The sequence below is a fragment of the Tachypleus tridentatus genome, chromosome 13, assembly GCF_004210375.1.
Source record: "Tachypleus tridentatus isolate NWPU-2018 chromosome 13, ASM421037v1, whole genome shotgun sequence".
NCBI lineage: Eukaryota > Metazoa > Arthropoda > Merostomata > Xiphosura > Limulidae > Tachypleus > Tachypleus tridentatus.
Window position 1 is genome coordinate 238,765,627 of NC_134837.1, and position 15,828 is coordinate 238,781,454.

Sequence of the window (15,828 nt, forward strand, 5' to 3'; positions counted from 1 at the left end):
ACTTGAAGGTAAGTCAGGCTCCTGAAACAAGAGTGATTCTAACAATGCTGGTTTGTGCTTTTCTCCATTATCTGTTGTGACTTCTTATAATTCAGAAAGACCACTCTTTTTCAAAGGAAGAAACAAAAAACAATTTCAGCACTTTGTCTAAAGAAAGATTTTTCTTTTTCCTAAGCAATGAAATATCTTCCATCTGAGAAAAATTAATATGATATTAATATTCAGTTGACATAGTGAAAACATGATACATATGCATTTGAATTATTGAGCTTTAACTTTACAAATACATTTAACAAATGTACATTTTGTTTGTATGTGTGCAGACATGAACAAAATCACAAAATAGAGTAAAAACTAATTTATATGATTTACAACTAACGAACCTGATTTACATATTTAACTTCAATAAGATAAACAGCATGGAAATTTACTAAGTACATGTAATACAAAAAAAGCACACGTTACTTTGTGCGATATCTAAATAGGTGTTGAAAGATACTTCCATCTTTGTATTCTTGATATTTAGGAGATTAAATATAAATACAAGAAATTATTTTGTGTAAGGAGAATATATGGCTAATAAAATACAAACAGTTTATGTATAAAATTGTAAAGATTTGTGGCATTGCATTACTGAAAGGTACCACACCATGTATGATGGTGATATGTGTGTATCTAGTTTCAATAAAGAAATCTTGTTTTGTAAAAGATACTTAGCAATACCTATAAGTATTATGCATGAAAAAACACACCTTACCTTATATGAAATTTGGAGTGCTCCAATTTCACAATTTCAGTGACGATTCTAGCAAACAACTTACCAAGTGCTGTGCATGGATTCTCTAGGTAAATAGTTTTTATACTTGTAAAAGCCTTTTATGCATGTAATAAAACTTAGTATACAAGTGACAACAGTAAAACCTATATGTTGATTGTGAAAAAAGACTAAACATATTCCTCTCAATAATAGAGTGGAAGCTGTAATATTCTCACTGTTGGCATGTCAATAGACTGAAGAGCTTAAATTTTGAATTCCAATTTAAAACTTGCCCATAACAGAGGAGTGTGACCTAGACTAATTTTGTTTAAGTACTGTAAAATAATTTTCTTTCTAATTTATGGTGTTCGTATACTTAGGCTAAACTTTTATATTATGTAACTTGAGTCAGGTGGTGTTATTCAAACTATTAGGTATGTAAACTATTACATACATTCATTAGCAATGGAAATTAAAGTTTTGTCTGTATAGTGAAACAACATGCAATGACAGGTGTTAAAATAAACTTGTTTCAAAGTACTGAAAACCTTTCTTACTATCATATCTACAGTAATGTTCAAATGCACCCATGCTGGACTAAAAGAGAGAGATCCCAAACAGGCATGAATTTATGACAAATATACAATGTTCACGCTGCTAACCTCATGGTTTTCTTGGCACAATAAACAAAAGTATGGCTGCAATGAAGCACAAACTAGAAATAAAAATACATTTATAACAAAATTAAAATATATTTTTATGTACATATATAAACAAAGTCCTAGTTTAAAATTAAAAAATGTACTCTTTTATTGTTTTGGTTTACTTAGAAATATTATTTTCTGTCTTGTATATTACTTGGAACCATAAGGAGAGTATATGATTATTAAAAAATTAAAAATAGACAAAATTTGTATTTTATGGAGAATGAAAAGTTGAGATTTTAAAACAATATACTAAAACATAAAAGTAAGAATTTCAAATCTAGAATAAATATACATATTGTAATTATATCTTACGAATACCATTTCATAAAGTAATGTTCTAAGATATTAAAGATAATAAAGCAAGAAAATAAAACCTGTTACTTTTGATGAATTTATGTTTTTTAAACACTATTTATTTATGAAAGTTTTTTACGAAGATTCAAACAACTTCATCAACTAGTTTTGCTGTTGGAATGATATATAGCAAGACTTGCATTAGCTATGCAGGAAGTCAGTAGCTAGTAGTGATCGAGTTAAAAACAGCTCCTGTAGCATTAAGGCTTGACTGTAAGGAGTACTTATTAATGTTTGGAAAAAACAAGTGATACATAGATACCACTGATTTTCAATAAGCTTACATTAAAAAACATGTAATTATTTTAGTTTTGTCAAGATTGACAGTTATATCCAACTAATTACTTGATTTATCACTACAGTAAATGAGAGTCATAGAGGAAAGAAACTATTTTAACGATGAATTAACTAATTCAAATAATGAGTACCTAAACTGAATTATTTTTGTCATATTATTTTTATTTTCATTTTCTGGACTGAAGAGTAATGTATGTCTATTTTTGTCTTCCTATGGATTCCCATGTCCAGTGGGTTTTGTTATTTTACTGATGAATATGTTGAAGGTTTTTAAACACATCGAACATATCACAATAAACAGTCTTAAATCAACAAAACATACAGTAGTATACAGACTATATTAACAAGTTAGGTGTGTTACCAACAACTTATATCTTTGTTTAAAATGAAATTATATTTATCAATTATATTTTTTAAACAAAAATTTGTTTATCATTATCTTCATTGATATCCATTACTGCACATGACAGTTTTTAAAGTCTTACATTCAAAATTTTATTAAACTACTATTTATTTATATCATACCAATTAGTACTAGTACAGGATAAAATCTTGGCTATAAGCTATATTTTAATTGTACAAAAGTTTAAAGTTCTTAATTCTATAGAGCAATATTTTAAAAAATCCAGAGTTTTCCACCAATATAACCCATGTGAAAAAATTTCTCCAGGTATGTTCTATATTTTATCCAACACCCTCCAGTAACTATGAAATTAAACATAAATTACTCACTATAAAATTGATATTGCTCAAGACAAACTATAATTCTTATTCCCTTCAATTTTGTTTGCTTACAGAGCTATCAAATATGGAATCAGACTCCTTCTGCCACACACACACCTGCCACATCCTCACTTTTAGGAATTGCTAACAGTTCTCTATGACATTTAGTTATATATTAGCTATAACCAACAGAAAGCCAAGGTTTTCATTTATCAAATAATGTATAATGTTATAACCACATAATCATCAATTTTAATTGTAATACAACTTTGGTTCCCATGGGAATCACAATGGCTAGCTTGGATGAATTTTCAACAGCTCTTATCTCACAGTTAGAAAGCCAGAAAACCTATTATTATTAGAAGAAATTGTCTGCTTTTTGTGTGTTATTATTCTGTGTTCTTTGATACCTTACTAAATATATAAAAATTATTTAATGCAATACAACCAGCAGTATAAAAAAAGGTATGGTTAAATGTCATCAACAGTTGACAGCAAGAAAAAATACATTTGCATAAGTACTTCATTTTTTGTTTTTCATGTTTATTCTATATTTATTATCATAAATATAACTAAAATTTAAAAACTGGAATCTCTTTAGGTTAGTTAGGGTTAGATTGGGTGAAATAAATGATAATATAATAAAAAATATTTCACAAGGCACGCATGTGAGTTACTTGGAGTAGCTCATGGGTAAGGTGATACAATGGTGTAACATAAGTTGCACATCTCCATGTGATATGCAACTTATAATGGTGTGAATAGTAATTAGATATGGTTCAATGGGTAATGAAAAGCACATTAAAACAATAAAATTTAATTTTAATTAGATGTATAATCTTGCAAGTTTAAAGCTACTTAGGAAAAAAGTATATAGTTTTATGTTACATCTGAAGTCATTCTAGAAAGAAAATGAGAGCAATTTAAAATATTTCAATTCTCTTTAGTGGTTATGAAGGTGGTCAAATTGACCAATATTGTATAGAGACAGGGTAGAGAAGATAACAGATAAAATATAAAGTTTTGCTGCAGACAAACATTTGAAATTTATTTATTAGGCTTTAGAGACTGTACAAATGAAATCTGTGATTTTTTGAGATGAACAAAAAATATTTTTGATCTTAACAAGAAATCACTTTGGGCAAAGATTATTTGAAACAAATACTTAATGTATTCAAGGACAATTTTTTTTTAGTTTGATAAAAATACAATTTTTGTACGAGAAAGGTTAGTCACTGAAAGACCGCCAAATTGCATGAAGATATACACACCATATTAAAAGTAATTAGTATCAACTCTATAAAGTCTTTGAATAAGTACAAAAAGGTTACTTGGTCTGTCAAATTGACTGAGCCTGTGTTGAAAGAGTCAAACTCATAACATGTGCAAAATCATAGTTTTGATATCTAAGAGTGTGATGCGTACATTTAAATTCTAGATGCACAGTATCTGCAATAACATCAACTATGATTTATCTACTTCGGAAAGTTTTGTTACAGACATTTACTATCGTGTAATACACTTGTGTATGTAATGCTGTATTTAATAAGTGGAATACTTTTAAGCACAAGTAATGACAATCTTATCTAATATATGAACATTTGAAATATTAGATGCATGTACTCAGTCACTGGGATGATGTTTTACTGTGGTCTTATTTAATTTGCTATATTACTGTAAAAAAAAATATACTAGAATAGCTCTAATAAGTTTTTACAGTAACAAAACAACTTTACTTTTTAGGACTCCATGGTATTTGAAGATTCAGACTAAGATCAGGAAAAATCAAGTGAACTGGGTTCAATTTGTCCACAGCATAATGGAGTTCACACAGTGGTAATCTGTTGATTTGGAACTGAACCTAGTGAAAACAAAGTTTTCAGCAACATTAGAATATAATGTTTTGCAAATGGATCTAAACCCAGATCTGAAATATGAAATCTCAAGTTTAATAAAGTTTTAAGTACGCCAATATGCAACTTTATCTGAACTACAATATTGAGGGTGAAATATAAAAATTATAGAAAATCTGAATACAGCAGTACATACCTTGAACAAAACACGATATTAAACTATGAAATAGAGAGCTCATTCCTGCAAATAGCAACATGGCTTGGTATTCAGAAGAACTGGATAGAAGTAGATGTTAAAGAGAAATGAGCCAGTCAGTTTTGAATATCGGCAAGAATAGGGTGAGAACTAACATGAAATGATTCCAGGGCCAGTAGAGAACTAGGCGAGTCAATAACAAGACGGACATTAATAATCCTCTCTAAGGTAGTTATAAGGACAGCTCGTCAAAGCAACTGGATGGTAGTTTGAAGGAATCTTAGGATCCTTCCCAGGCTTCGAGAAAGGTAGTACAATAACCTGGCTCCACGCATCAGGAAAAACATTCTCCTGCCAGATCCTGTTCAAAATAATTAAAAGAACAGCAAGAGAAGCAGAAGATAGATGGTGCAGCATCTCTTAGTGCATATCATCAGGTCTGACTGATGTAATGCCAGACCAATAAAGGGCCAGTTTGAGTTCCACCAGTGTAAAGAAGCAATTATAGTCATAGAGACGATCAGCCCGAAAGGAAAGAAGTGATCACTCTGCCTGAGTCTTGATGGCTATGTAGGTGAAGGTTGAAGCAGAAGTGCTAGATACCCAGCAAAAGCTTTCACCGAAAGTATCGGCAATGCTCTGGGCATCAGTTACTTCCTGGTTGTCAGAGAGCAAGACTAAAAGGGGACAGAATTATACTTCTCACTAACCTTCGGACTCTTGTCCCACATGGTTGAAGAGATGCCTGTTGTGAATTTAATCCAAGATTTCTTCTGGCTTTGACATCTTACCTGCTGAGCATGTGCACAGGCCTGCTGGAAAGTGATGCAGTTCAAGAGTGTTGGATATCAACGAAAGGTATCCCAGGCCTGTTTTTGAGCATTCCATGTCATGGGGCAGGCAGGATTCCACCATGGAAGAAAATATTGTGGAAAATATGTCGAGGTTTCAGGAATACATTGAGCAGCTGCCTGTATAATACAGTCAGTCACTGCTGCTGCAGCACAGTCATCTATTGATGGCTTACAGATGATGGCAGGATCAAGTTCTGCAAGAGCAGTGAAAGAGGACCAGTTGACTTTATCCAGCTTCCACCAGGGCACATGTGTCAGATGGTATTGACCCCAGCCAGTCTCTCTCAAAAATGACAGGAAAATGATCATTGCCTCGTGGGTTACTGTCAACCCTCCATGAAAAGTGGGAGAATAAGGAAAGGGAGCAAACTGAGAGATCAGTAGCAGTAAAAGACTGACTAGGTTCATGAAAATAAGTATAAGAACCAGTATTGAAAAGAGAAAGGTTTTGATCTGACAGCATATGCTCTATAGAGCAATTCCTTCCATCAATATCAGCACTTCCCCAGAGGAAATTATGTCCATTAAAAAGGATTAAAAAGGGAGACAGCAACAGTTCAACGAAAGCATCAAGGTCTGATTGATCATAGGTCTCTCCAGGTGAAAGGTAAAAAGAACAAACAGTGATGGTATGACCCAAAGAAACACGGATGGTAACAGCCTCTAACAGTGTGTCGAGTGGCAAAGATAGGGTGGGCACATGCTGATAAATCAACAATGCCACCCGTCCATCACACAACCAGTCATTTCTCTACAAAGAAAACTACTGAAAGGTGACTGTATCAGCAGGTTTCAGAAATGTTTCCTGTAAAGAAAGACATACAAGATGGTAAGAAGCAATCAGTGCTTTGATGTTATCCAGATTAGAATGTAAACCTTGACAGTTCCATTGTATCAAATTGGTCATTTTTATTTATGTGCAGGCATATTGAGTGGAGAGCTCCTCTGTTTTTGATCATGTCTTTTTTATTTATTTTATTTATTTGAGGGAGGTCTACAGACCTCCATGAATCCTGGGTCAATTGGGTAGGTCTCTGTCATTGGAAGAGGATTCCAGCAACTGAGGACACAAATGAATGATCGTTTTGTATCTAGGGGTGGGAGAAGAAGGTGTACCCAATGAAATGCCTATACCTGAAATCAAATAAAGTGGACAATGAGGTTTGCTGAAATGAATGTAAGGGACAGATGTGGGTGTTGACATTGATTCATCAACTTTCTTTACCATAAAGGTAAAAAAACTTTTCATATGGTTTGAAAAGGGTTCTTTGGAAGCATGGAGAGATCCATCTGCACTCCCACTGTAGTAGTGGAAGGAACTGCAGCAGCATACATCTGATGTGAAGTGATGGACAGTAACTCTCAAGCCTCAGGGTAAATAAGGTTTTAAATCATTTTCAGACATTGTACCTCTTTTTCCTCCAACCTTTAGGGCAAGAATGAAAGTAGGATGGGTGAGAGCCATTACAATTAACACAATGAGGGTCTGTTTAACACTCATAGGCATCGTGATCCTTGCTACCATAATAAGCACACATCAAGGAACCACATCATGTTTTCAAGTGACTGAACTGCTGATACTGGAAACATCTGAGAGGGTTTGGAATATATGGCTGTACTATGCAATTAAGATAACCTACCTTGAGAGTAACAGGAGGACATGGTAATATAAATGTCAAAATGAGGACATTGGTCAGCATCATAATTCCATCTTTGCGAGTGGAGATACGCCTAAATGCAGAAACTCTTTGGGTGGAGAAACCAGTAAGAACCTCTGACTCAGGAATGTTTTTCAAATTCCTCTCAACAATAACTCTTTGTGATGAATTCAAAGTAGCATGTGGAGTAATCTCAATGGGTGTATCCCCAATCATCTTCGAATGTAAGAGGAGTTCACTGTGTTGAGATGTGGATGTTTCCACCAATATGTCACCAGAGCAGAGCTTTTTGACAGACTTTGGAGAGCCAGCAAGTCCCTCTAGTCCCTTCTGAATGAAAAAGGGAGACATGTGCCCTAAAGGTTTGTTTAAAAGAAAATGTAATATAAGCAAATGAAGTACAGGTGTTACAGATGTTAAAGATTGCAGCTCAGAATCTTTAAGACCTGCTCATTTACCTAGGGACTGTTTTTTTCACTATTTCATTTAAGTTTTTATTTAGGGGATCTATAATAAAAAAAGAATATTTCAGTGCCTACTGACCCACCCACCATGGAGCCTTACCAGGGGATGTACTACAGTGCCAAACACCAGTATCAGATACAATGAGAACATCCAACACTGGCACTTGGTTGACCCTAGGGGGGCACCCCAAGGCTGCCCATCTAGAGGAATTCAAGGCCAAAGTGATGTGTGATGTGTTAGGGTTGGATTACTCAACCACCAAGATCCTTTTCTCCCCTTCAAGGGTTGCCATGCAGGGCAAACATGTGTGTGAATGTTTATATCACAAAGGAGGTAAACTGAAAAAAATACAGAATCTTCTCTGGGAGGTCCTTTCACCACATACAGAAATCCACACTGAGGGGAAGAGCTGAAAATGACAAATGGTTGAACATGAAGGGAAGAAAGAAGAGATATTCCATGAAAATTCTCTAGATACAAGTGTAACACCAAAGAAAGGAGATGTGAGGTAGACATTTTATGAAGTAGAGTAGATGGAATAAGATGAAATTGGTCAACTAAGTGGGAGATAAAACGGATAGGAATAACAGAGACTGTCCCCATACAGACAACAGAGATTCTAAGTACCTAAAATCAAAGAGAAAATCTGCTTAATATTAAGCTAAGGCAAACTGAATCAAAGCCTGTGGAGGGTGAGATGTGTTAGTACCCTCTCCCAAAAGAGACAAAAATGCATACTATGAAATGCGTCTTATAGAAAAGTCTGAGGTAGGTCTAGCTCATTCTACAATAGAGTCCTGGGAAGCCAAGTCATAATCCAGTGAACAAAAACTGACAAAATATAGGTCATCCTAAAATATGTATCAGATCTGTTGAGATTAGAAGCATACCATAGCCATTAATATTAAATACTAAACTGAAATAACTCATACAGCCATGGATAAAGCTAAAATACACAAAGTGGCAATCAAAAGTATGATAAACTTACAAAATATTTCTTACAGTAAAGAAATTTTGTCTTCTATTTGCAAAGAAATGGGATAAAACATTTCAAAATTAATGAAAATATTGTACAGAAAAGTAAACAAAAAATGATGAAAAAATTAAACTCTGGTAAAACCTACTAAAACACATAGCTTTAGTATATATAAAAAAAATTATTACTTAAAATTACAGCAATACAGAAGTGAGAGAATACTTTAGTAATACTCTTATTAAACATACTGACACACTTTTAAACTCCACCAAATATCTCAATGTTGAAGGTTATGGAAACATTTCAATTTGGGAATTTATTTATATTAAAATATCAATTTCTAAATATAAAGGTTGAAATTAGAAAGTTGATAGTCAAAAACAAAAAGAAACTCTACCTAATATTATTTGTTGAGCAATTTTAATATATACAACTAATTTTAAGGAACAACAAAAAGTGAAAGAACTGACCTCTGCAAGAAAGTCTGTATCTGGCTGTAGATTTAGCTCTTCCACACAATGTTTAGATAGCCTAAGGTACACAGAATTTTTACCTTTGTCTTCTATCATAGATTCATAGACCTGCTTAAAAGTTGCTGTATTTAGCTCTAAGAACATTAAAACTTTAATTATATTTTTAGATTATACACTTAAATTTTTTACCATCAAATTTTAGATCTAAATGACCTATGCATAAAAGTTTAAGAATTTATATTTGTAACAATACTTAATCTGTAAGATCTAGTAACATAACAATATAATAATTGCTCCTTTTATAAGTAACCAATCTTAAAAAAATAATAATATTTAATTAATAATTAATTAAATTAATCAAAAGCATCTTGTATGTACATGAATATTTAAACACTTCAAGTCAATTAAGATAAATGTATAAAGGTTACTTACTAAACAATAAAACATCTATGCATTTTCTAAAGTGTTGAATTGTTTCTTTGTTTCTGTCAAACAAGTTAAGCTTGATAAAAATATCATTTCAGACTTCATACATCAAACAAAACACAAGACAATAAAATAACACCTTAAAAATCCTTATAACAAAACTTAATATCCACTAGATTCATGAAGGGGCAGCATCTTTGACATAAAGGTGCTCTTAATATTACATGAATACCAAATATTGTACAAACGATTTACAAATATCATTCAACAAAATAAGATTATCAACAAACAATTTTTCTTGCATCAGAATATTTCTGTCAGTCTGTGTATAACAATTTAGGATATGTGTGTGATACGGCAATAAAAACTGAATACGGTAAAATTAAAAGAACCAAAATTTAAATATAGAATTTGCAGAAGGTCTAATTCCTTCTATTCTTGTGTCAAGCTGTTTTTTTAAAATGTTAAAACAACTGAAATCTTCCAAAGTTTTCTTTTATATCAGATTTAAACTACATTGATTATACTGATATATAAAATTGGCTTAAAACTGAGGAAGTGCATAATTTGATGAAATACACCTGATACTAATGAAGTTAATGGTGAGTAGACCTACATGAAGATAATTTAGAAATTTTCATCTGAGAAAAAAAATTTAATATCTAAAAGATCTGGTATGCTTCTGAAAACAAAACAACCCAACAGCAGTGGCACAGAAAGAAAGACTGATAAAGTTATTATGCTTCTGGAGAACAAATATAGATATGAATTCTTGCAAATTCATTTCCAGTTTTTGTTGTGAACAAACTCCAAGATTTAGCTGTCAAAGTGAGTTAGCAATTTATATGTTTATATATGAGCCTCAATGCCATATTAAATGTTATATTTTATCAAAACAAGTCCATGAATTTCGTAATTAATTCAAAACTCATTCACTTCTTTTATCTGGCAAAATTATATACTATAATAGTGAATTTAAAGCAGTATTATAAACTGTAAAAGACTCATGCCAAAAACTAAGTAATGTTAAAAATTCTACATGCCTACCAAACGATGTACAAACAGTACAAAATATTACCTTTTGTTTAGTGTTATTCTCTGTTGCAAGATTTGGAGCCACTAGAGCTGTTAGACAATTGTTGAGAATGAGTCGCCCTGAGGCTGAATCACTAGACAACTCTGATATAAGATTTAAACAAGCGTAGAGTTCGTTGTTATGAACATATTTGGCTGTGGTGGCAGCAGCAGGGGTTAGCAAATAGCAAGATGTCAGTTTCATCTGGGCAGTGATGTTAAACCTATGGTTAAATATTCACATAAAGTTTTCAACATTGTATCATTTTTCTCAGCTAGATCTACAAATTCATTGACCAATTGGTTATTTTCTTTTCAAATTCACTTAGTGGTTGATGTAAAATGGATATTACTGGATAAACAGTATGAAAACAATCATAGGACATATGAGAAAATATGCATATACTCAACATTTCAGTTTAAACAGCTAAGGCCATAAAACTAAGTAACTACAAGATCTACTGTTGGTGTATGTCACGTGACTCCTCCTAAACTGTTGTTAGAGCTAACATTTAAATGGAATTAAATGAATTGTCTTGGGCCTGAGGTTTAAACAGGTAAAACGTTTCACTTAACCCCTTAGGGAACTCGGGTATTTCACGAAAATGCTCTTATGGTAATTCTCCAAAAGTGCAGTCCAAATTTGGCATTTATTAACATTAGAGCATGTAAATAATTAGGTCTATTAATTACCATTTGTAATTTGGTTAAAGAAATAAAATTTGTATTATAACAGCCTTGTGACAGTAGGCTATTGGCCCATGGGTTTGCTGGTATCACAATAACATTTTAAAATAAGCTTTCATCATCCAACAACTACAAATTAACAAAAATATCTAAAATATCATTTTATACTGGGATTATTTTGTTGACTCTAAAATAACAATTTCCTTTTTGCATACTATGATGTTTTACTGAGTTACATTCAAAATTTAATGAAGCAACTCTACTCTCGATGCATTTCAACGAAATTATCATTATAATCTGTTACAATTCAGTGTTTTATTTTATCCATCAGTGCTCAAAAATCCAAATAAGTGGTGTATCAGTGTAAACCCCAACCAAAAATCAGCTTTTTATGGTCTTAAAAGGATAATGAGAAATTCTTTTACTATTGCAGAAAAACAAATATGACCCTAACACTTTAATGGTAGTACAGTAATTAATGAGAGCATTCTTGTAACTTTCTGCTGTTATGCTCAAGATCTGCACAGTTCACACAGTGAAGCTATAAAAATAAGTCCTTTCTCTCTCTCTCTCTCTAACTGCTAGAAAGTTCTCTTGGTGCACTTGTAAATGATCCAATTTTTTTGCACAAATATAAAATAAAAAGAGTTATAATGTAATTTGTGTGTACTATGATTAAATCTGGTGATTTAATTTGCTAAATTACATCATTTGAAATAGTAAAATAATCCATAATTAGTGAAATTACTTTTTAATATCAAAATTTCACTGCTGCACTTTGTAAAAAAATTGCTCCTGCTGATAGAATTCTAAGGCAATTACTTTTAATAGAAAAAAAAATATCTGGAGCACTGTCTATGTTTTAATTCCATTATTTTAAAATAAACTCTTAATCTATGGTTTTGTTGTCGTGTGAACAACAAGCATTTACAAATCTAGATTTTGCAATATGTAACTTAAGTAATTCTTCTCATACACTAGACCTCAATATCTAGACAGAAACTAGATTAATTTCTCTGTTTTCACACCCTTCTTTCCAATTCCTTAAGGTAGAGTTCTGAGAAAGGAAAATAAATGCCTTGGGAACTCTTTATGGAACCTATCCCAACTGTCTAGACATAGTTATACAATTTTGCTCTCAGGGTTATTTATTTCTATAGATGTTTATAAGCAATAGGAGGAGCTTATTTTAAACTACAATCTCCCAATGTTTATTTTCAATTTGCATATAGAATTTCCTTGTAAGCACTTCAAACTGCTTTTAGCATTGATAATGCTTATTGTCCTTGTTAGCACCTAGTACTGTTTGTAACCTAGAGATATGCTTTATATTCTAGTTTATTATGTGTTATTTTCATTTTAAAATGAATATTGAAAAGATTTAATAATTTTAAAAATATAACCCAAACTTTGCCTCCGATCATGAGGTTAGAGCACAGTATGCAAGTGCAACATTTTGCCAAAGGCTGAAATATCTTTGTGAATTATATAATAATATTGCCTGAGGATGCCCATTGAGTTGTATTGTGATAAATAACAATGCTAAAGGGAAGGAAAGAAAAATTAAATGTTAAAAATAAACTATATATCAAAACATACAGACTTTCAGTAAAGGATATAACTAAAATATTATTCAATAAAATATTAAAACGATAAGTATGTTTTCAATTTCATAATTTTAAATATTTCATTCACTTTGCATTGATGATAATGCTCAAAATATTCAGAGCCTGAGTGCAAACAAGTATAATACAAAAATAAAATAAACTTTTAGTTAAAATGCTTTATTACAATTACCTCATTTTTTGTATACAAAATACTTGTAATCTTTAACAAAATCTTACCTACTTTTGTGAAGATATGTTAAGAAAGCTCAGAGTTATTATAAATATTGTTGAACTGGGAATCATTCTCCATACAAGCAAGTATGCAATAAGTCAAGTGCATAAACTTAATGTGTATTTATAGTATACAAGTTTCTTGTATATTTCTTAATTTTGTATATCAACAGCAGTTATCTCTTAGTTATTGCATTTTTCTAATCATTTCTCAACAGTTTAATGTTCAACAATATAGTACAATCATATATGTAAGTGCATTAAACTATTATGAGAATATTCTGACATTTTTGTACCAGTCTAAGCCTAATACAGTCAGTTAAGATTGATAACTTGAATAAAGCACTACAAGTTAGTTGTAAAATGAAATGGTGAGTAACTATGGTATATTTCCTGAAGTTTTAAAATGGTGTTTTCATACTGTCTATTCTGTCATCATTACATCATTTAGTACTACACAAACAAAGGAATTGCTAGATATTTCTAAGTGGAAAAATGTAACATAACTTTTGCAATTACTTTACTTAAAAACAGAAAATTTACATGTACATAAAAGTACATACATACATTTTGTTTGTAAAAGCATGAACTTTTTCCAATAGTTGTATCATGATTTTTTATATTAAATTACACATGTAATCTGAACATACCTTGAAATTACTTCACACTGTGCCAGTTCTTCAATAAATAAGAGATCGTGCATTCGATTCTTGTAGTTGTCCCGTGTGAGTGTAGGTTCCATAACAGATTGAGTGACAACAAACTTGGCTGTGTGAGGGGGTGGATAATGATTAAGTAGACGTTGCTCGTCTTCACTAAACATTTCTCGATCCAAACTGAATGGTACCAAAATGGCATTGGTACTGTTCCACCGTGGTGTTGAACATAAAACTGTTTGCTTCACTTGCTCCAGAGCTTCCATTTGATCAACAGGAACAGCATCAACACACAGCTGCTGAAAGAGCACTGGCTCCCTTCTGAAGTCAAACACCACACTTTGACGAAAAGTTCCAAATATACGAGTCTCAAAGTGGACCTGAGGATAAGTTATTCAAGAAAACATTAATATTTAAGAATAAAAATAGACATTGAATACAGAAAAAACAAAAACAAAAATAAAACCAAATATATGAAACAGTCAATGTTTTGCATGAATAAAAATACAATGCTAACCTCAATAGTATATACCATCAAAGTATCAGAAAATAAGTGTAGATCATCTGGATTAGACCACTCCTGGCAATCATTTTCTAGACTGTAGTTTCTTAAAAAGTGACTATCAACAGATGCAACTGTAACTTCAGCCAAAGAGAAATGAGATCTGTGGTTATCATAGAGAAGGGCCACTCGATACAGAATTTCCTGAAATTAGATAAAAAAAAATAAGCTATTTTTCACAGCCTAAAGATCACTATTTAAATTTTCGTCATTGTTATTAATATTTAATATTCATCAAGAATATTATCATATCTGCATTTAAATCATAATACAATTTCATTTCTACAATCAATTACACAACTTGTATCTTCTCATCTGACAAGTTTTCAATTTATCTATTTTCTTCAGAAAATTTGCAACATGCTAAAAAAAACAAAAGCACACATTGTAAAACATTCAAGTAGCAATCTATTAAAAAACATTAAATATATTTATACTTTTGTATAATCAAATCCTAATTCTACTTTAAAGTAAAATACATGGAGTGAACAAGAAAACTTTCTGAAGTTTCATTTTTAAATGTAAAAGTATTTTAACTTTAAAAACAACTTCCAAGCTACTAGGTGAGTAACTCTCTAGAGCTAACAATAGTGGGACTCTCATAAAAGTTTAGCATTTTTGAAGGTTTCAGTAGGTGTTTTTGAATGACAGAGTTTCATTAAATATTTCTGACCTGATGAAGAATTAATTGGTGACTTAATGGACCAAATAATCTTTTACTTTCTTTATGCACTCTAAACATAACTTCTTAAGAGATTCTATCCTGTACTGATACCTCAAGATGTATATGCTTTTATACTATATAATTGCTATCTAACATTCAATCATACAAGTAACAATTAATATGACTACTGATTGATTCATTCAGTATGAAATGGTAATAACAGGGAAGTAACTAATAACTTTTGGATATCAAAAGCACCACAAATCCATTTCTTTATGGTATATTACTCTATGATGGCAACTTGTGACAGAGTTTTATTTAATGAAATTAAAATAAATGCTCAAGTACTTTTAAAAGTATTTATTTTTGCCAAAACCTAGAGTATGGCAACAGTATAAATAATTTTTGAAAGACACTACCTAAGGATGTGCAATTTATCATTAGTTACATGTCTGATATGTCTAAAACACATTATAAAGCTCTTATACCTAGTAAATATTTTGATACTGAACTCTGTCAGACCTATTAGATTTTGACCTATAGGAATAATTACAAAATGTAGATACTACCAACATTATAGTTTATTTTAAAGATAAAAATCACAAACT

At 31.5% G+C, this 15,828-nt stretch overlaps 1 protein-coding gene across 11 annotated transcripts in view; it reads right to left on the minus strand.

Annotated features, from left to right (window-relative positions):
* The window catches only part of Helz (Helicase with zinc finger), a 106,835-nt gene that overhangs the window by 45,633 nt on the left and 45,374 nt on the right, over positions 1 to 15,828 (minus strand). For 8 of the 11 annotated variants that reach the window (XM_076474169.1, XM_076474160.1, XM_076474164.1 and 5 more), the window contains 5 exons: positions 14,512 to 14,700; positions 13,989 to 14,374; positions 10,818 to 11,037; positions 9,311 to 9,424; positions 4,575 to 4,699 (listed from right to left, as the gene is read on the minus strand). In XM_076474169.1, the coding sequence (XP_076330284.1) occupies positions 4,575 to 4,699; positions 9,311 to 9,424; positions 10,818 to 11,037; positions 13,989 to 14,374; positions 14,512 to 14,700 (1,034 nt within the window). The remainder of the gene's footprint in view (positions 1 to 4,574; positions 4,700 to 9,310; positions 9,425 to 10,817; positions 11,038 to 13,988; positions 14,375 to 14,511; positions 14,701 to 15,828) is intronic. The other 3 variants (XM_076474166.1, XM_076474165.1, XM_076474170.1) reach the window with 1 other exon arrangement.